This window comes from Uloborus diversus, chromosome 9 (assembly GCF_026930045.1).
Source record: "Uloborus diversus isolate 005 chromosome 9, Udiv.v.3.1, whole genome shotgun sequence".
Classification (NCBI taxonomy): Eukaryota; Metazoa; Arthropoda; class Arachnida; order Araneae; family Uloboridae; genus Uloborus; species Uloborus diversus.
This window is the reverse complement of record NC_072739.1, coordinates 6,347,735-6,368,192: the sequence shown is the minus strand read 5'-3', so window position 1 is coordinate 6,368,192 and position 20,458 is coordinate 6,347,735. Positions and strand designations below refer to the sequence as shown.

General features: G+C 30.3%; 2 protein-coding genes across 2 annotated transcripts in view; one reads left to right on the top strand and one right to left on the bottom strand.

Moving 5' to 3' along the window:
- The window catches only part of LOC129229729 (HAUS augmin-like complex subunit 3), a 43,257-nt gene extending 26,284 nt beyond the window's left edge, over positions 1 to 16,973 (bottom strand). Inside the window, exons 1-6 of the mRNA XM_054864096.1 lie at positions 16,732 to 16,973; positions 13,603 to 13,698; positions 12,496 to 12,576; positions 6,575 to 6,686; positions 1,368 to 1,550; positions 200 to 282 (exon numbers count right to left, since the gene is read on the bottom strand). Coding sequence (XP_054720071.1) covers positions 200 to 282; positions 1,368 to 1,550; positions 6,575 to 6,686; positions 12,496 to 12,576; positions 13,603 to 13,698; positions 16,732 to 16,907 — 731 coding nt within the window. The 5' untranslated portion in view covers positions 16,908 to 16,973. The remainder of the gene's footprint in view (positions 1 to 199; positions 283 to 1,367; positions 1,551 to 6,574; positions 6,687 to 12,495; positions 12,577 to 13,602; positions 13,699 to 16,731) is intronic.
- A 284-nt stretch (positions 16,974 to 17,257) lies between these two features.
- The window catches only part of LOC129230700 (ATP-binding cassette sub-family F member 3-like), a 64,535-nt gene continuing 61,334 nt past the window's right edge, over positions 17,258 to 20,458 (top strand). The window contains 1 exon segment of the mRNA XM_054865119.1: positions 17,258 to 17,389. Within this exon segment, the coding sequence (XP_054721094.1) occupies positions 17,314 to 17,389 (76 nt within the window). The 5' untranslated portion in view covers positions 17,258 to 17,313.

Sequence of the window (20,458 nt, the reverse complement as noted above, 5' to 3'; positions counted from 1 at the left end):
TTACTTTTTAACTTTGGCTCTTCATGAAGTTGCACAAGATAAATATGCTTTTTCAAGAAGTATCATACGTCCTGGTTGAGCTTCCACTTAAAGTTAATAAGCTGAGCACTTTTAAAAGCTCACAGTTTAACAAATCTTATCATTAATCACTATAAAACTGCAAAATTCGGAACTTAAAAACAATTAAAAAAAATAATACCTTTGTTTGAAGAAAAATATTTCTTTAAGCTCTTTCTGAAGCTCAGAATCGGAGGCTACTAGATTGTTGCATTCCTTCTCGGCCTGAAAAAAAATAAAACGATATGTCCAAAATGTTTGCACATTTTTGCAACTTTCCTACTTGAGAGAGAGATACATTACAGAAATCACAGCAAAATTGACCAGCTTAAAAGTCAGGTTTCATTTGCTATATCATATTTAAATATGTTAAAAATCACAATATGTGCATTGAAATAAAAGTTTTGTCTAGATAAACATTTCTGAGCTTTTTGCTAAACACTTTACTAATTGTCTCTTGTTCAAAGAGCTTATTCAGCATTTTATGAGGTTATAGGAAGACTAGTAGGTATTAAGAATCATATATTATACCATTTTGTATAGAGATAAAGCCCATACCTACCTGCTTACCTGTGGTCATTTCAATTTACTTACAGATAAAAAAAGTATACTTTTCACTGTGGATTAACACTTTAATACAATAAATAAATATATGAATGGTAAGATATAAAGTACAAAACATAAAGAATTTTTTTCTCCAAAAATCAAGGTTCGTGATTTTTTTGATTAAAAATAAAATAATTAAAAAAATCAGATTTTTTAATATTTCAATCAGATTTTTTTAAATTTCAAACATATTTTTTTTAATTAAATTTATAATTATTTATTGCTTGACATTTATAAACATAATATATTTCATACAGTTGATGAATCCATTCAGCTTACTTTTCAAACTAAGATAAGTTCTCTGACTATTCAATACATTTTTAAGATTTATAAATACGTTATAAAGCTTCGATAAGAAGGAATTTTGTTTTATGCTTTGCTTAAAAATATGGTTTCCATCATCATGTACATTTTAGTGTAAAAAAATATATTGAACAATTTCTTTTCTTAATTATATCATTGATGGTATATGAGAAAAACTGAAAATTTTTATTTGGAATTGAACTGTACTGAATTGAACTGTAATTTTGGAGCAAAAGCAATATTGCAAGAAGGAAAATCTGTTTCACACACATCAAGAGGGATTTATGTAGTTTTGCCTCTTGAAGTAAGGACTATTTTTCATAAAATTAAAATTAGCATTTAATCTTTACAATATTATCTAAGCACTTCAAAAAGGACCAGTAAATTTTAATATTACTCACTTGAAAATTGTTTTGTATGTAAGTTTCTACATGACTGGCAATTTTCTTCTCAATTTGCAAAAGTTGCTCTACTTGATCCTTAAAATTAATGGATGTTGGCAAATTATTCTTTGCACTGTCATTGGTTAGCTGAGCTTCAAACTCCTTGATGGCCTCAGATATAGATGCGATGGTTTCAGAAACCTAAAAAATATTTTAAATGAAAAATTAAAAATAGAGCACTATAAAAAAAATAAATAAATAAACAAATAAATAATGCAGACACTACATGAATTTCTTGCATGTTTATTCAATAATCAATGTTTTTTACAAAATAAATAAATAATAATAATAAAATAAATGAATAAAAAAGGAGTAATACATTACTGATAACTTTTTAATTTTTCTATACTAATATCTTTTATTCATTTTATGCTTTGTTTCTATGTACCAATAAAAATGTTCATCTCTATAAATAAGCAAGAATATGAACACAGGAGGCATATGTTCCTCTAAAATTATTTTGGGAGGGGGCAGGTATCACTCCCAAAGAGATAAAATGAATTTAACTATACCATTATTATTATTATTATTTTCATTCTTCAAAAATGTCAACAAGATTTTTATGCCATTATATGATAGAAACACAAAGCATATTTTGAATAAAATCACTTTTGTTTGGATTAATCAGGATATAAGGGTAACCAGGCACTTAAGTGTGTTGGGGAGGGCGGGGGGGGGGGGGGGGGGGTCAATTGTCCTCTCCCTGGCTTTGAAAATGAATATTTTATATGTAAGTGGACATGGTTTTTGCTATTTTCTGATAAAACTTGCATTTAGTGCATACACCTTTTGCAGCTCCCTCTGTTGAAAAATTTGGAAATGACAAGATTAGGAGCAATATTGGAATCTGAGGGCAGTGCAAAATATTTTACTCATTTAATTCATTGTGTTCCGAGTCAAGGATACATACTATTGCGATTCGTCCAATAATTCTTCTTTGTTAGAATCAATAGTTAACATTTAAAAAAGAAGAAAAAAAAAAGAAAAAAAAAAAGATGAGCGCATATGTACTTTGAAGAGAAATTTCATTCAAGAAAACCAATTATAAAATTTTGGTTTTAGTTCTCAGCTTATAAGAAATGAAAAGTAAAAGAAACTGTGAGGGACATTTTTGACAAAACCATAACACTAATGGAAACAGCATGTAGTGCCAAAATGTAATCTGAACTGTACAGGCCGAGGACTGCTGATGGCCTTTGAAAAAAGTGAAAAAGGTGACAAATTTGAAAACAAAGGTGACTAAAAGGTGACCAAAAGCAATTTGTTAAGAACTCAAAAAACAGAAAAGGATTATCTCTTTTTACTGACTTTTACCAAAATAGCCTATATGCTTTTTGTAAAGATTTCTACAGTTTCACTTTCAATAGATGTTTTAATTGTTTTCCATTTTCTTAGTTTCTTCTTCACAATCCTTTCTTCTTTGCTCTTCTTTTTGCTTCTGTTTCAATTCCAAATCCTTTTTCCTTTTACATTCCTCCATGTATGTTGTGTAATTTGCGTGTGCTTGTTGTGCACATTTAATCATTTCTGGACCAATTGGTAAAGAAAGCAAATGAGGATATTCTTTTACAGCGTCTTTAACTATAAGTATGCTGTTTTAAAATCTTTCAGTCCTTGCTGTCTTATTTTCACCAAAAAGATGCTTTGAAATGAAAAATAGTCTTTCAATGTCAGCATTGCCATGTGATAATGCAAGTGAAGCTTTTATCACCTTAGAAACATTGGGAAACTTTAGAACATTGGAAGTTGAGTCCTTTTTTGAAATGTGCTGCTGCCAGTAGATATCAATGGTTTTGTTTTTGGATGCTTCATCATCTTTTTCCAGCTGCAAAAGTTTCCATTCATCTTGCAACCTATCGAGCGGAACATTAAAAGGCATGATTTTGGTAATCTTTATCAAATCCTTACAGCTTCTAGATTTACTTCTCTCTTTTGGATCCAAAAATTTGAAACTTTTCAGTAAACCGTTTGATACGCAACTTTTTTCTATTACATACTTGCATGCAGTCACACAATGCTTTTTAACACCTCTTAAAAACAAAACCTTTTCATTTTCTTTCAGTTTTGACAGTTCATCTGTCACCTATCCACTAACAACGAGATCTTTAAGAGGTAGTCTGTTACCAACTGCAAACAGTTTATCCGTGTCTACGTTTGAAAAATCAACTTTCTTTATGACAGAGGCTTTTATAACTCGAGTCATAAAAGTTTGAACAATGGTCTCTATTTCTTGGTACAATTTGTGCATCATAGGCGCTTGGCATTGAAAGCGTTTTGTGAACTGCATAAACAAATCAGCAGATGAAAAGATAAAATGCAGCTCAGCTTTTATAGAAGGTCTTATTAAAACATTTGCAACAGCTTTATATGATCTGCATTGCATAGCTGAATTCTTTTTCAAAGGCACACGTTTAAAAAAATAATACTGAAGAGCATCCCACTGTCTGTTTGCTGCAGGTCCAAGAGTAAGCCAATGGGTAGTTGTGTGTTTCAGGAACTTGTGATGAGGTGTATTTAGTTGAGCTTGCACTTCTTCGAAGTCCTCCTAACGGGAAGGCCAACCATCAAAATAGCTATAAGTACTAAGAAGAAGTTCAGATGCTTCTTCACCTAAATACTGCAATGCTTTGACATACGCATTATGCATTGTATGAATACTGCAAGTACCAATAATTATTAGGCTTTTTTTCTCGTGTCTCAAGGATAATAGTGTCAAACAACCTAAAAACCTTTTTATTAACATAAGGACCATCCAAAGGAAGCATGAGACATTTATTCATGGATAATCACTCTCGGTAAGTGCTTCACATAGCTTCTCAATCGAAATTTCACCAACTGCCTTGCCCAAGAAAAAAGTTTTGAGATGCCTTGTTGTGATACAACATTGGCTTTCAGACCCATATTTTGTTGTTCATTGCAGTTCTTTTTTGTCTTTGACATTGGTAGTGTCATCAAAGCTCAAAGTATAATAGGATAAACATGCTTCTTTTAACATACATTCCCGAAAATAAGGAGCAAGTTCATCTGTAGAAGGGATAGAAAGACTGGTTCTGCTCATAGGGTGCAATTGCAAGCGATAAAAAAATTCCTTGATTTCCCGATAGCATAGCTATTTTTCTTAAACAACAACAAGGTGGGGGGCATATTTAAGGCTATTTTTTAAATTAATTTCACTGTTAAAGCTACCATTCAGATACTTTTCAAAGATTTAATTATTTAAAAAAAAATTCCTAAGACGCATTTCAAAAAAGGTGAGAAAGGTGACAAAAGTTGCAAAAGGTGACTAAAAGTAACCAAATTTTCAAAAGGTGACTAAAGGTGAAAAAGGTGACTGACTCCTCGGCCTGACTGTATCATGGCATTACAAACAAAAGAACTGTTTTGAAATTCGCAAAGAAATTTTTTTATCACTTCAAAAAAACTTAGGATTTTCCTAATTACATTATGTTCTATAATCTGACAAATCCAATGCTTGTCAAGGCAGGGGGGGGGGGGGCCATAATAATCTTTCCCGTGGAAAAAAAATATAGAAATAAATTTATAAAAGCTCAACATGAGGTGTATGTTTAATAATCCAGTAGTCATGCTATTACATCAATATGATAATGTTTCTAATTTACATCATCCATTAACATACCCATTTGGGTGAAATTATATGTAGGATTTAGTATTTAATTTGCTTAAAATATTAAAAAGATATTTTGCCATCCCTATTTAACTTAAATTAACTACACAATATTTGTGAATATAGATGAACTGGCACTGGGGCAGTAAAAACATTTAAAAAGAACTTTTCTTGAAAAATAGTGTGAAAGGGAGTCACTTTTTACCGTCCAGTGTCCCCTCCAAAAAATTTCTGAATCTGTCCCTGGTCAACAGATCCATCCTACATAATTCTAGGCATGTAAAATGACAAAAGTGCAAGAATTTATTTTCACAATATCATTTACAAGAAGGGTTAAAATAATGGTTAACACAATATAATGAATGTTCAAGTGGTAGAATAATACAATGACTTAATGAGAAATTTTTCATTTGTGGTCATATGAAATTTTATGAAATTAAAGGCCAAAAATCACATTTTTAGGCTAAGCCACTGGAATTATACAGTAAACACAAACAAGTGAATTTCATTGCAGTAGATTTTGAAATGAGTAAAACATTGGCGAGAAGTATAAAAATGTAAAAAACAGCTAAAATGAACAAATTTTACGACTAATCCACAAAATTTGGAAAGTGTATATGAAAAGGAACTCAGAATCTGTGACAAACTATCAGTTTCCATGACCAAATTCGATCATGATCAAAATCCATAACTTTCCAGATACACGGATAACATATAGAATTACAGACAGCCTTAAAGACTTTTTGTTTATAAGTATAGCTTTAGCATACCAAGTTAGAAATTTTGCAAAAATAGACCAAGAAGCTGCATTTTTTAAAATTTCTCGTGAAAGTCTTTGTACATTTAGTTCATATTTTTATTTATAGAATGTAAAGTTTTTTTTTTTTTTTTTTTTTTTTTTAACTTAAAAAAAAAATTCCTGATCAATTATCAATTTTTAAGACTTTCAAAATAGCAAAATTTTACTTCCCGCTTCCCTCACCCCTAGATTACCTTGACTGCTCACTACCTTCAACTTTGGGTGCAATCAATTTTGAGATCAAACATTAGTCTTACGGTCTGATTGCCAACAGCTGAAAGACCTGAAGGATCAGTAAACCACTTTTGTCACAATTACTTCTTTCTATTTCTACATGAAAGATAGCTACTTATTGTTGAATTTTACTTTATAAATGTAAAAAATTTAAATCAAAGAAAGGTACATTTTTGTTTTTAATGCAATCAAAACTAATAAACAACCCATGAAATAAAACACATAAAAATGAAGTTTACAAGACACCAACAGCAGTACATAAAATATATGGGGGGGGGGGGGGTAATAAATAAATGATAATAGAATCATATAATAAATTTAGGGTAACAAGCAACCCATTTTTAATCGAAAGAAATGAGTTTATTTTATGAAACTATTCATTTTATGAAAGTAAGAAATAATAACTAAAAACAAAACCTGTAAAGTAAGCTCTCAAGTTTCAAATTAACTTAGAAAAGTTATGTGATACATATAATACTATTACAAAATAGTACATTTTATACAAACTTTTTTTTCAGCTTCAGCGACACTATAATCCATTCTTTGAAGTTTTCGTTTGGCTCGTATTAGCAATTTTTCAGCTTTATCTTTGTCTTCATAAGCTTTCAATTCATGTGCTCTTTGAGACATAAAAGGAAACATAAAACACGTTTTAGTACAATACACAAATACCTCATTAAATACTGTCAATTAGTTACTCTAAAGTACCAAATAGATGAATTTGCACTTAGTGAAACATTATTTCTGTAGAAAACAAGAATAGTATGGAACTAGTTATTCAGAAAAGTTGTCTCAGACATTTCTGGACAATTTGTTGCTGATTGATACAGCACCTATAAATCATCACTGTCACCTGACAGTGAGGATGCATCACAATATGAGGCACTGTAGGAAGCTATAAGTAAAGCTCTTGATTAGTAGTAGCTAGGCACCAACGGGCGATCATTTTACTGAAAATGACTACCAAAAAATTAAATCATAGTCACCGAAATTGGTGATCATGAATAGGGACAAAAAAAAAAACTTTTTTGGCATCAATTTTAGATCAAATATTTTCATTTAAAGTAACAAAATCAATGACTCCAAGCATTTTTTACAGCTATTCATTTGGTCTGTTTTTACGATCAAGAGTTTAAATTAAAAAAAAATTAGATAAATAGTACATTTTTTGTTTGTGTGTTTACACAACTTCTAATTCCTAGAAAAATAATAGTGTCAGGAGAGAGAAATTTCTGACTAATAAATAAAATCAGACCTGTATGAGTTCTTACATTACATCAGTTATGACCAAATGCATTTGTACTATATTAAAAAACACTTTTAAATATCTTTGTTGTGTGCTAAATCAATGTTTATGTGTTCAAACTTAGGTACCATCAAGATCTAAGGTTACTCAGAATAAATAGATGTTACTTTTAAAATACTTTTTTATTGAAAACAAAAAATGATCTAAAAGCAACAGCCACTAGAGCGAGGAAAATACACCATTTTAAAAACATTTTTAATTTTGATGATTACGGTATTTAATTTAAATTTAAATTAAAAAAAAACATAATTCTGAATTAGCCTTAGAAAAGTTTTACATGATCTCCCAGTCTCTGAATATTAATCTGGTAACAAAGCCAACAGAATGCTTGCGTTTATCAACAGATCTATTGCAAACAAATCAAAGAAGGTTCTTCTGCCTTTATATATTAGTTTAATAAGACCTCATTTGGAGGATGCTATTCAGTTTTAGTCTTCTTATCCTGGGAAAGATATTTCTGTATTGGAAAGGGTTCAAAGAAGGGTTACCAGACTTAATAGGTTTAATATGTATAGCCTGGAGCAAAGAAGAGCCAGAGGGGACATGATTCAGTTGTTTAAATTTATCAAAATGAAAGAAGTTGACGGGTTAAATTTTTGCCCAGAAAGCAGGACGAGGGATCATTGTTTTAAGCTATTCAAATCTCAGGCTAACCTGGAAATTAGGAAAAATTACATAGTAGTGTCGTGAGCATGTGGAACAGCTTACCGGAAGAGACGGTAATGTGTAAGGGGTAGATAGCTTTAATTGAGCCATTGATCTTCATTGGGGACTTATAGACTGACTAGGACGAGCCTAGTTGCGCCCAGAGTCTGTCGCTGGTCGTCACATTTGTATTTGTAAACTATACATTTAATAGTTTGGGAAATAGAGTGATAACTTCAAAAGTAAGCAAACTGACAGAATGAATTAAAAGCTTGGTTATAGCTGAGAAACTTAATGTCCGGTTAAGGGCGAGTTTAGACCCAAGAGTCATCTCTAGAAGATATTCAAGAGGAGAAATCAATAGCCGTTTGGAGACATTAAAGAGAAAATAAATATGTTTTGACGGCAAACTAATTTGGGTTAGCGATGAAAGAGAATGTAATACAACATATTAAAAAGAGTACTACAGTGGAGCCTCGAAAATCTGGGGAAACTGGGGCTCACCTCACCTCAGATTACTGAAAACTTGGATTATCTGGAAAAATTTTCGGCATTTAAAATTTACGCAACTCGGAAGGCATAAGGAGGAGCACCTTTTATTCCTTGCATCAAGAAAAGAACTTCTGTTTTCAAGCAAACAAACTCACTCAAACTTCAACGTAAATTTCCTTTTAATCAACCTCTCAATGTATTTTATTATTTGCTGTACGTAGTCAATGAGTTTTACAGCAGGACAATTCCATGATAAGGTCAACCAGATGATCAAATTTTCAAAATTAAAATTACCAAACAAATGAGGTGTCATTTTAAAGATAAAGAGTTGTATATTTTGAAATGCCTGTCAAAAATTTGATCACTTCAATTATAAATAAGTTACAGGAGGTTAAACCAAGGTCAACATCTTGAGTATTTTCAAACCATATTTGGTGACTCTCGAAGAAGTTCTGTTTTTTCCAAAAAATACATACTAATATTATGAATTGAGATGAATAACCATTTAAAGATACAATGTGTTGCTGGTGATGTTGCAAAAATGTGTCAAAATATAATTTATTTTGATTCGTAAAAGAATTTATCTGGGGTACATTAAGTGTTTTACGTCCGACACCAAAATGTGCAGTTAATTATGCTGAGCCAATAATCTTAAAGCTACATACATGCATTTTTGGGTACAAAGTAAGATTTTCAATCTCATTTATGTAACCTATTTTCATTTTGTAACAAGTGAATATTTTTTACTAAAATCTAGGACGTAAAAATTTTTTTACGTCCGACACTGTTACATGCCTTTAAAAAACGTATGTTTTCAACTGTGTTTCTCCTTTTTCTGCCTTTAATTTCAAAGTTAAAGTGAAACATGTATAAAAAAGAACTTAGTGAATTTACTGTATATACATTTAGGGTTGATAGGGGTAAGTAGGACACCTTTTGAGAAAAGGTGTGTTGAATGAACTTAATATAGTTGATTCAGATCAATTTTGGGAAATTCGCCAAAACTATAAGTGGAAAAAGAAATTGGAAACACTAAATGACTGCATCTATGTAAAGTTGGCTAATGAAGAACCATTATCAACATTCAACCCATATAAATCTTGATGGTTTTCTTTCAGGTAAGTTTCACAAATAACTAATCATCAGCTTTTGTAGCTGAACTATCAATTTCTACTAAGAGTCATCATAGTTGTCTTGTACTTCAGTAATACAAATATTTCATCAGAGTTGCTTTTGATTTTCAAATCCTCACTGTTATGGGGGAACCACTTACCCCATAGTGCGGGGACATCTTATAGCGAAAATTTACGGGGTAAGTGGGGCTCCTCCTCTAAAACAGTTTTTGATATTTTACTCAAAAATTCTGATAGCAGTAGGCACATTAAGTTAATCTGTACATGAATGTTTAATGATCATAAAAAAATAAATGCTAATCATGAAACACTTCTTTGAAAAATGCTGCTTAAACTCGCCAAAAAATATTTTTCAGATTTTTTTTTTTTGACTAAGTTCTCTGACCTAGAAAAAAAATGCTAAGTAATCCAAATATATGCAAAACTAATCACTGTGATGAACCATGAAATGATCAATTTAAAGAAGTATAAAAACCAAATGGATATTTCAGTTTTTAGGGGTGACCCACTTACCCCAGTGTCCCACTTCCCCCAATCAACCCTACTTTTGAATTTACTTGGTAAATTTTGTTTCAGTATATGTAACCTATAAATTACATATTTATAACTAATCATTGTTATGTATTTACATTTAAGAGCAATAGTTTACGTTCAATATGAAAAATTTACGTCCGACACCAAGCTAAAAATATTTTAAAAATAATTTTATTCCTTATGATATCATTTGAAAACTGTGAAATATGCTTCAATCATAAGTATACTTCACAATTATGCTGTTTTTAAAATTAAAATGTAAGCCAATTCACAGACTTTTAATAATTTTTAAGTGAACCATCAATTTTACTATTTGCGTGTTTATGTCCAACACCTACTCATTAAATTTTTTTACTTTATACTTTAGGGATCTATTTTGAAAAACTAACATGATTTTTTATTCAGTGAGATGTAGTAAGTATCTTGTAAATAAATTTGATCATTTTGGAACAGTTTATACTTGGTAAATGGAATTAAAACTGAGAAAATTTTCATCATTTTTTATGTCCGACACCATGGAATTGCCCAGCCAAAATATTTCGATTTTCAGATTTCAATGAAAATCAAGTATTTAGCAACTAAAAAATAACCTCAGATTAAACGGAACTTCGAACTTTTGAGACTCTGATTTTCAAGACTTTATTGTACTAGAAAGAGCTAGGTGATATACAATAAAGAAAGCATGAAAGTGTCTGTATGAAAAAAATGTTCAACTCTAAGCAGAGTTGGCAAAGTTAGGTACTAGAAGGTCATTCAATGCCGAAAAACTACTAGAGATTTTTTTTAAGCTCATAAAAATTATCCCCATATTCAAAATAAAAACAAAATTTGCACATTGAAAGTTATTTGTTGTAAGAGAAGAGTAATTACATCAACAACATTAATAATCGTATTCTAATAAATAAACTATTTGTTTCTTTTTATAGTTCATCCCTGAATGGTTAAAAAGAACAAGGGGGGGGGGGGAGGAAACAAGCAGAGTCCAAGTTTTTAATAAGGGTTAATTTCTGCCAATGTTTAAATCTTAGGACACAATTTTTGAATAATGCAGTAAAAAGAGGAAAATAAAAGATTAATCAAATACCAAATGCTTAGCAGCAAAGTAAAAGTAATTATGCAGTAAAATATAAAACTTGTTGCAAACTATTATTATTGAGGGATAATCGTCAGAATTAAAAATGAGCACAATGCCATATTTTTTATCAATCTTTTTCATCGTATATATATTCGCGTGTAAGTCGAGAAATTTAGTATGAAAAATGAGGATAAAAGTTAGGGGGTCAACTTATACCTAGGGCAGAACTTCTGAAAAAATTTCCTGAACAATTCTTAGAAAAAAAAACCCAAAGGAAAACGTGAACATTTTCTCGATTTTAGTCCAACCCTTTTAAGCAGATACTATAGAAGTAAATACTTACACATTCTGCTATAAATTTACATGATCTGACTGTGAAATAAAGACTAAATAATTACAGTGAGCGGCCGACTATGTGAAAAGTGCGGGTATCGCCATATTTTTAAATAACATAACATGGCTACAGCACAGAATTTTATTGATATTTATTCAAAATACAAGCAACAAGTAACGAAAATCATAACAGCAAAATTGATCCAGTTACAAAAATTGCGATCACAGAAGTGAACCCTTTTTGAACTAAAGAATAATAATCGGACGTTTTTTAACATAAAAATTTTTATTACATTTCATTTTCCTTCTTTTTATAACGTTTATATTCAAAATTAGCAGCAAAACTTTCCCGCTTTTTTCAGAAAGTAGGAACTTGACTTATACACGGGTTTTCGAATTTTCCCCATTTTCCTCCAAAAAGTTGGGGGATCGACTTATATGCGAGTATATACGGTAAACACTCAGTTGCTATGAAAAGAAAGAAAGCTTTCATGCATAAATAAAGTTTGAAACAAAGACCAATTCAGGTTGAAAATCACTGAAGATAAGTATTTGGGACAGATAATCTCAAATGAGATGCAAATTAAATCTAACAAAAGTAAAAACTTTAATATGAAATTTAATTGTTTTTCAGCGAAAAGAAAATAGGAAAGGTATTTATAGAACATCTAAAACTATTGGAAAGCCATTTCAGAAAGATCAGAAGACATATTATAAGCTGCAGAAGAATAACTTTGTAATGTGTATACTTCTCTACTTATTTTTTACAACATGTGGCTCTGTGAAAGAAATATTTTAATATTTTTAGTTCAGTTTTATTTAGCTAATAACTTGTGCTTTAAGAACAAAGCACAAGTATGATACTTTAAGTATTGTTTCTTAATTGAATAGCATATTAGAGATTACTTACTTGAAAGTATTCTTTTGCTTTTCAAGGGCAGCATTCTGTTTCTCAATAAGAGCCAGTTGTTTCTCAAGCATTTCAATTTCTCTGTAAAAATATAAAAAAATCAAATCAATAATACCGTGACAATGCCAGATATCCCGATTTTAGCGGGACAGTCCTGCTTTTTGTCTCACAGTCCGGTGTCCAAATATGCTGCCAAAATGTCCCACTTTTTAGTTAAAGTACCGCTTAAGTCACAATTTTCTGTTAAATGTCCCCCAAATGAGGAAAAATTTAAACTGGATCTTAAAGTATTTTTGTGGGAATTCATTGTTAACTTTAAAATATTTTCTTATCGTCAAGATCAACTTTTTGTATCTATGCAAGGAAGGTCTACCTGAAAACCTGGGAAAAATCTTGCAATTGAAATTGCTGAAAACTTAAAGGCCTTTTATGAATGGGATGAAATAAGCAGAATACTACCAGGAATAAAAGATTGTATATCCATGCAAACATAAATAGGGAAAAGTAAAAACATCCTGAAGACTGATTCTCTGCAATTAGAGAGTTTTATATAAAATAAACAAAAAAATCCTTAATGGTAAATTTCATTAAATTTGTTGAAATTAGGCCTAAACCTTGCATACTAGCAGATCAGAGTGGAACTCATATGTTTTGTACATGTATTACTCACTAATGTATGAATATAGTGATCGAGAATCCTACTAATACTAATAGCATAAAATCAGATTTCCTACGTTCCTTCCTACGTTCAAACTTTCACCCACATCTCTCAGTTCTACACAACAGATTCAAAAACGTTAAATTTCTTTAAAAACATTTGAACAAAAAATATATATATATTTAACTTAAAGGGAAAAAAAAGTTCCGGGTTTTTAATCTTCCAGATTTTAGTGTTCCGAAATTAGGGTCCCTCCCACATTGTATATTATTTTATGAACTTAAGAAATTATTTATGCACATTAACATAATCTATAAAAAGAAAACTCTTCGATATCAAGCATTATAAGTCTATTAATGTATTCTTTATATTTATAGGAATAAAAAGTTAAATAAAATTTCAAAAAGAATTATTCATTTAAAGATAAGCAATTCAATAATTCTACTTACCTTTTTTGGTGTTCAACATTTTCCAACTCATCCAGAGCACAACTTTGATCCAAAATATTAATTTTTTCCAAATCTGCTGAGCTTAGTGAATTGTATCTAAAAATTAAAAATATTAACTGCTCAGTTATTTTTTTAACAAATTACATGCCTCAACTCATGAAAACTAAAAGATAACCAACCACAAAATTTGTAGGATTACCTTAGTTTATCCATTCTGATAAAATATGACCAATAATTACAAAATGGACTGTCTCCTCATGTATTTTTCGCAAGGCCCTGTGCCCTTGCTTTTTTAACACCTTTTTAAAAGGAAGGAAGTTATAAGTTTAATGTGTGTGCTTAGGAGTGTCTCAAACTAAATTGTTTGGGAGGGGGAAAAATTCTCAATTTGCTTAATCAAATTTTGAATTGTACCGAGAGCCAGATTAAGGCATGGGCACATGGGGCACGGGCCCAAGGCACCAATATTTGGGGGACACTAAATCTGTAGGCAAAAATTTTGATTTTGGACTCATTCCATATTGCACTATGGCAAGATGTGGATGTTAAATCTAGAAAAAAAAAAAAAAAAAAAAAAAAAAAAACTGTTAAAAGTTAATATCTTTTGCAAATCTCAAAACCACTCCGAGTTTGTTCAAAATTTACAACACTTTTTAAAGTTATACCATAGATAATTTTGATATTAATGGCTTTTTCCAACAGGCAAAGTTTGACGACATCTTGTAATATCATGTTTAGTTACCCTAATACTATACATGTCACTTTTTTTTTTGCAATATTAGTGTTGAGAATATTAAATGATTATCATGCCGTGGATCGAAAACACATTTATTAATGTTGAAGAAACTATCTACATAAACAATGACAAAATATGTAATACTTAATAACAAAGAACCTAAGCAGAGTAAGCACATAGACTATTTATAGTTTTAGTCCAGGATTAGTAAGTTAACCAATTAATATGCTTCTAATGTAAAACAATTAATAAGAAATAAATAAATAAAATATAGACAAAAGAAAAGGATTAACTTAAGAAAATTTAGGACCTCCGAGAGAGCTTCAAGTAAGCCTTGACCAATAGCAAAACGTTATTGAACCAAGTTTACTTTAACCAATTAAAGTGAGATTATAGATATTTCAATAATTAGGTACCCCCAAAATTTAGTACAGATATGTTAATATGCAAGTATAAAGATGTCAAATTCAGAGAATAAGGAAATCTTTAGGAAGACACAGTGCCCTCCCATTGAGGCATCCCTGCGAGTGTTAATGTAGGGCTTGGAAATTATTTAGAACTTCAAAGTTATCTCGATTTCCATCTACAGCTCGGTTACTTCCTATGCTGAGCTGATGAGTGCTAATAAGCGGGAAACTGCAGTCCTCGGCTGGAATGACTGAGCTGGGGGTGTATCTCATGAATTTTCATATGTTTAATTCATATAATTTTTATGACGTCTTACGTTTTTGTAACGTCTTACTTCGAAAACTAAGTACCACCATGTTTTCAAAATAAATATTGGATATATATCAACTGATATATGGATGCTTCACTTGCCAAATCAATTAACTCCATAAAACAAAAAGTAGAGAAAAGTGATGAAGAAGATTGTGTTATCCGTAGGAGTGAATAGGCTCTGGTGTTACATTTTCTGCCTGATCAGAAATGTACTGAACCAAAAGTTTAGTATAAATGCACATTCTAAGCATTACTTATGCACTATCAAAGCAGAAATGAGGATTTTTTTTTAAAAATGGAGTTAATCGATTTGGCAACTGAGGCATCCATATATGGGCAAACCCTACTTCCTTGCCCCTTGAAGTTTAAACAGGTGATTCCAAAAGCAAGTCTTCTTTCACGAGAATTAAAGTTGCATAAAATCCTCGCCTTTGTTTTCATTTGTCCACTAGAATGGCGTGGAAAGATTGTTCAGTCTCCACTTAAAAAGAAAATACTTTTATCTAATCTTAAAAATATGAACTTGTTTAATACTCAGAGACATTGAATATTTATACATGAACGGAAAGATTCTATTTTATGATTTTTTTTTTCTAACAATTCATTTTTTCAATTGCAAATTTTATAAATAGTTCGTTTTCATGATTACAATTTTCAAAATTTCTTACTTTTATGTGAACTTGTTTAATACTCAGAGACATTGAATATTCATACATATGACCGGAAAGATTCTATTTCATGATTTTTTTTCTAACAATTCATTTTTTCAATTGCAAATTTTATAAATAGTTCGTTTTCATGATTACAATTTTCAAAATTTCTTACTTTTATGTGAAAGCAAGAACAATAAAATTTCCCTAATAACTTTTCCCAAATCAACATAGATTGATCAAAAATTTTACACCAAACAAATATGCAAGTTTTACGTTCAGAAAACTTGTGTATATCAGAACTGGTTTCCCACTCTTTTTCTAATAAGTATGTATTGTAATTTCATATTAACGCTCAGGGTGCATAATTAGTATAAAGTAGAGGTGCTCTATTTCAGACTCAGTAAATATATTTGCATTTATTTTCTACTGAAAAGTGTCAAATTGACACTTGCCCACACTTCTACAAATAATCCTCTAGTCTAGGTTTGAAAAAATGCAATTTTCTTGAAAACTTTATGTTGTTGCAACCATGGCAGGATGATTTAGGAAAAGTCCAGGAAGGACCACGCTTTTAATGAAAACACAGAGGAGCAGCAAAAAAGGTTTGCTTCGGGTCGTGTTAAAGGTTGTAGAGAACAGCATTTGAATATTTAAAAAAAATTCTGAAAAAGTAAAATCTGAGTCAAATAATATGGAGACACAAACTTTAGAAAACATTTTCTCATTTTGAGTTCAGGTGCAGATACGACTTTAAGGACTGCAAAATAGGGCTTTTGGTCAAATTTGTATGTGAATATTACATTTTTAGGGAACTTACTAACTTTAATGCTATTTAAAGGTTTGTTTTTGTCGATTGGCGAATTATTTTGAATTTGAAGAAAGTTTCAATGATCTATTATGGCATAATTTAGTTAATTGGCGAAATGTTTACTTTTTCAAAGCAGTTTATAGAATGGCTGTGGAGCCAAAGTTTTTGACAACCACTTTACCGTATCTTTGGCAGTACTGGTATATACGTACTCACAAACTTCTTCTGTAGTTAAAAAATTCGATTCATTAAGTAAACAAAAACAGTCCAACAGAGGCAGTAGTTCTGCTTTGGAGAAAAAGGGATCGAAATCTGATGCTTCATATTGTTGAGCTCCAGGAAAGCCGATTCTCTTAACAGCATCTAAAAACAATTCTCCCTTACTCATGACACAATATTAGGCAGCTTAGAAAATTAAGAAGGTTGATATTTCATTTCATTTTTGACTTTTGAATTCCCGTTGAAGGGCTGAACGAAAAAGCAGAATTAATTTTCGGTTGCCAAACAGTTGACATAATAATAGGCTTAATAATAAAGTCTTATTAAGCTGAAATTCAGCTTGCTAGAACTCGAAAAAAGGTTTTGAAACCTATTTTGTAAACTTCATCTTTATTTAAAATATTAAAAGTCCATTTGATTCTGATTTTAAGCTTTTGTTACAAAAAGTATATTTATGCATTGAATATCTGGCAACAGTTGAAAGCGAACTTTCCTCTGCTATTTTCTGTCAGGTGTACATCAGTATTTAACTAAAATTTCATGTGTTTCCATAATAGTTTTTATAAACTAATCCAATGGCATTAACGGCAAATTCCATATTAGTTTCAGCTTTTCCTAGCATTGACACAGAGTTATTTAACTATATCGAAGGTATTTATGTGTTTTTTTTAAATGATGTTATATGGTAACTTAACAATCAAGATTTTCAGCATGGTTATGAGATACTATACATTAGAGTGCCCGTTCGTAATTTCTGCTCATTACACTCCACGAACGAAGAGAAATAGAAAACGAAAGAAAAAATATTCATTTGGTGATATTAAAATTGCTCGTTCAAGTCCTCGTAAAAACATTTTTATTCAATGTTTACCAGTTAATGCGGCACAACAAAATCTAAACTTAACAGTTCATTTATTTGATTTTTTGATTGATAATCAAAAGACTACGGATCATTTGTCTTATGAATCTGCTAGTTTATACTAAAAACACTATCTTTTAATCTTTTAGATGCCTTTAAAAGTTTGTCTTTTTACACATACATCCATATTGTAAAGAAAATTTCGGATTTATTTGGTTTCATAACCAAACATATCAGGAATTTTTTTTTTTAACAAAACCTGACTTTAAAGGTATGCTTTTAAATACTGAATTTTGGTCTTTTGCATTGCTGCATTTGTAAAAAGTAATAAATATAAACTTTGAAATCATCATTTATATTGTTCATTTCAAACAACAACGATTTATTATGAGCCACTATCATTAAGTTCTCTTTCATAGATTTAAACAAATCTTGCAAAGTATCATTCACGTTATTAACTTAGAACTTTCAATTTGTATACTTTTTTTTAAATTGTAGAAATGAACAAAATATTTTTATGCCTTTATAAATATAAAAAAAATATTGCAGAGGATTGAAATTTTGGACACACACTAAAGGTTTCTGTAACTGAGAGTGTATCGTATTTTAAATTACGTATGTAGTAGAGGTGCGACATCGATGGTAAAACATCGATGTTTGAAATTAAAACATCGATGTCATTGATACATCGACTAAAAAACATCAATGTTTCAAAACACCGATTTTTTATCAATACATAACAAACATTTTTGGAATATACTACACTACAGACTTACATCTATGATAATCTCTAACAAATGCTTCTTAGTGGACCAGTGAAATTCTTTTTTGGCATTGCGTCAATTCGTAAGATTATAGCTATTACTTCAAAAATTTCCAAGTAAAGCTAATATTAAATTACATTTATATATTCTCTAACCAACTACGTACAACACCACATTTCGCAAGACAACAGAAACAAATACACAAATCAGACCGGACGAAGCTTTCCTGTAGCCGTTTATGTTTATCCTGAAATTACATCAAGATTCACAGTCAAATCTGTTCAAAATAATGAAATCTGTAACTGCTAAAACCAGGGTTGGCAAAAACCCGGGTTTTTTTAAAAAAGCCCATGGACCCAGGGTTTTTTGGGTTTTTTTCAATAAAACCCAAAAAAACCCAACTAAAGCTGGGTTTTTTAAAAGAAATGTGGGTTTTTTTGTCTTTTTTTATGGAAAATGTGGGGTAGTAGCATATTGTATCGTAACTATATGGACAAAGCACAAAAATTGTCTTGGGGGTAAAAAAAGCTGGAAAATTCAGCGTTTTCTGAAGAAAAGTATAAAAGACAACAAAAACAAAGAATGGCGAAGTTTCTGATTTTTTTAGTTTCCATGATTATTAACAGTTAAGGCAGAGTTACTTCTCGAGTGATAAAATCTATTGTTCGTTTGTAATTACTACATTTTTTTTTGCATTTTACTTTATTGTATTTCATTTTGTTACACAAAACTACTGTAGAACCTCAAGTAGTTTAAATCCCTTTTTACTGAATTCCAGCTTAATCAAGACATTTCTTTGAATTTTATGTTGCCTGTTTTTCTATTTCTGTGTACAGAGTAACAAATATTAAACTTTTTCGTAAGATAATGAAAATACTGTACATCCTTTTTCTGTTTTCTGTCCGACCGTTTGAAAACCTGTTGATTTCTAAAAAATATACTTGTTTATTCGAGATTTGTGACTTGTTGGTTTGCAGAAAATAATTCACATGAAAGTCTTTTAGCTAGCTAGAGTAGTTTCCTCTGTATAGTCTACAAATATTGAGAAAATCAGATGTGACAGGACTTAGTCAAGATAATTTGAGTTATTTATTGACCAGTTAAAGAAAAAAGTTAAATATATTTATTTAAAATCTTTGAAGTGTTTTTTTTAGTGTGTTAAGAGTTAAGAAATACTATTAAAGTTCAAAATTCATTTTTTATATCCATTGTCTGTGGTGAAGAACAAATAAAAAAGAAGTTTAAATTGTGAAAGTATTTAAATTAATTAATTTTTAAAAAACTTCTCGGAAAAATTTAAAAAACCCAAAAGTGGGCTAAATAATGGGTTTTTTTTAATGGTTTTTTTCAAAAAAACCCACTGGGTCCAACCCAATTCGGTCCAATCCGGCCAACCCTGGCTAAAACAGTTGCCCTTCATTTTTTAAGAGGACTTATATCGCAAATTGAGATTTTGGAAAAAGATTCTACTGGGTGACAAATGTTTTCAATTATCAACATTCATGTGATGTTTAAATATTCAATAGAACATCTAAGGAACAATTTTAGGTTAGCATTTTATAGACGGTTTTCAAGAGAATATTGCAAAGTAACGCTGATCTACATTCACCAATATATTGAGTGTAAAGGGAAAATTTTCATATTGTTGGAATAAACAACAAATATCAAGCTGATTATTCAGTGCAATTTTGAACATAGTCATACTAATATTTATACATCGAACTTGGTGCACAAAACTAGACAAGAGGAGGATATAAAAAAAGATTTCCTTCGAGATGTATTTGATGAATATGAATATAGTTTTATACACATGTAAAACTTTTGTTTTTTATCTCTGTTTGTTAGTTTTTGTATTTATTTTTTTACACCAGACTTTATTATTTCACTAAAATGAGAGAAAGAAAAAAATACACAATGTATTTTCTTAAGATAATGAATTTATGAATATGGACATCACTAATTATTTTTGTCACTTTGCTGTACTATTTTTTTTTAATTATAAATCAGTTTGAAACAAATCTGTTTCACTTGATTTAAATATTTTCACCACTCTAAACTAGTCTTTCAGGATATTTATTGTAGATAAGGCATAAGTCC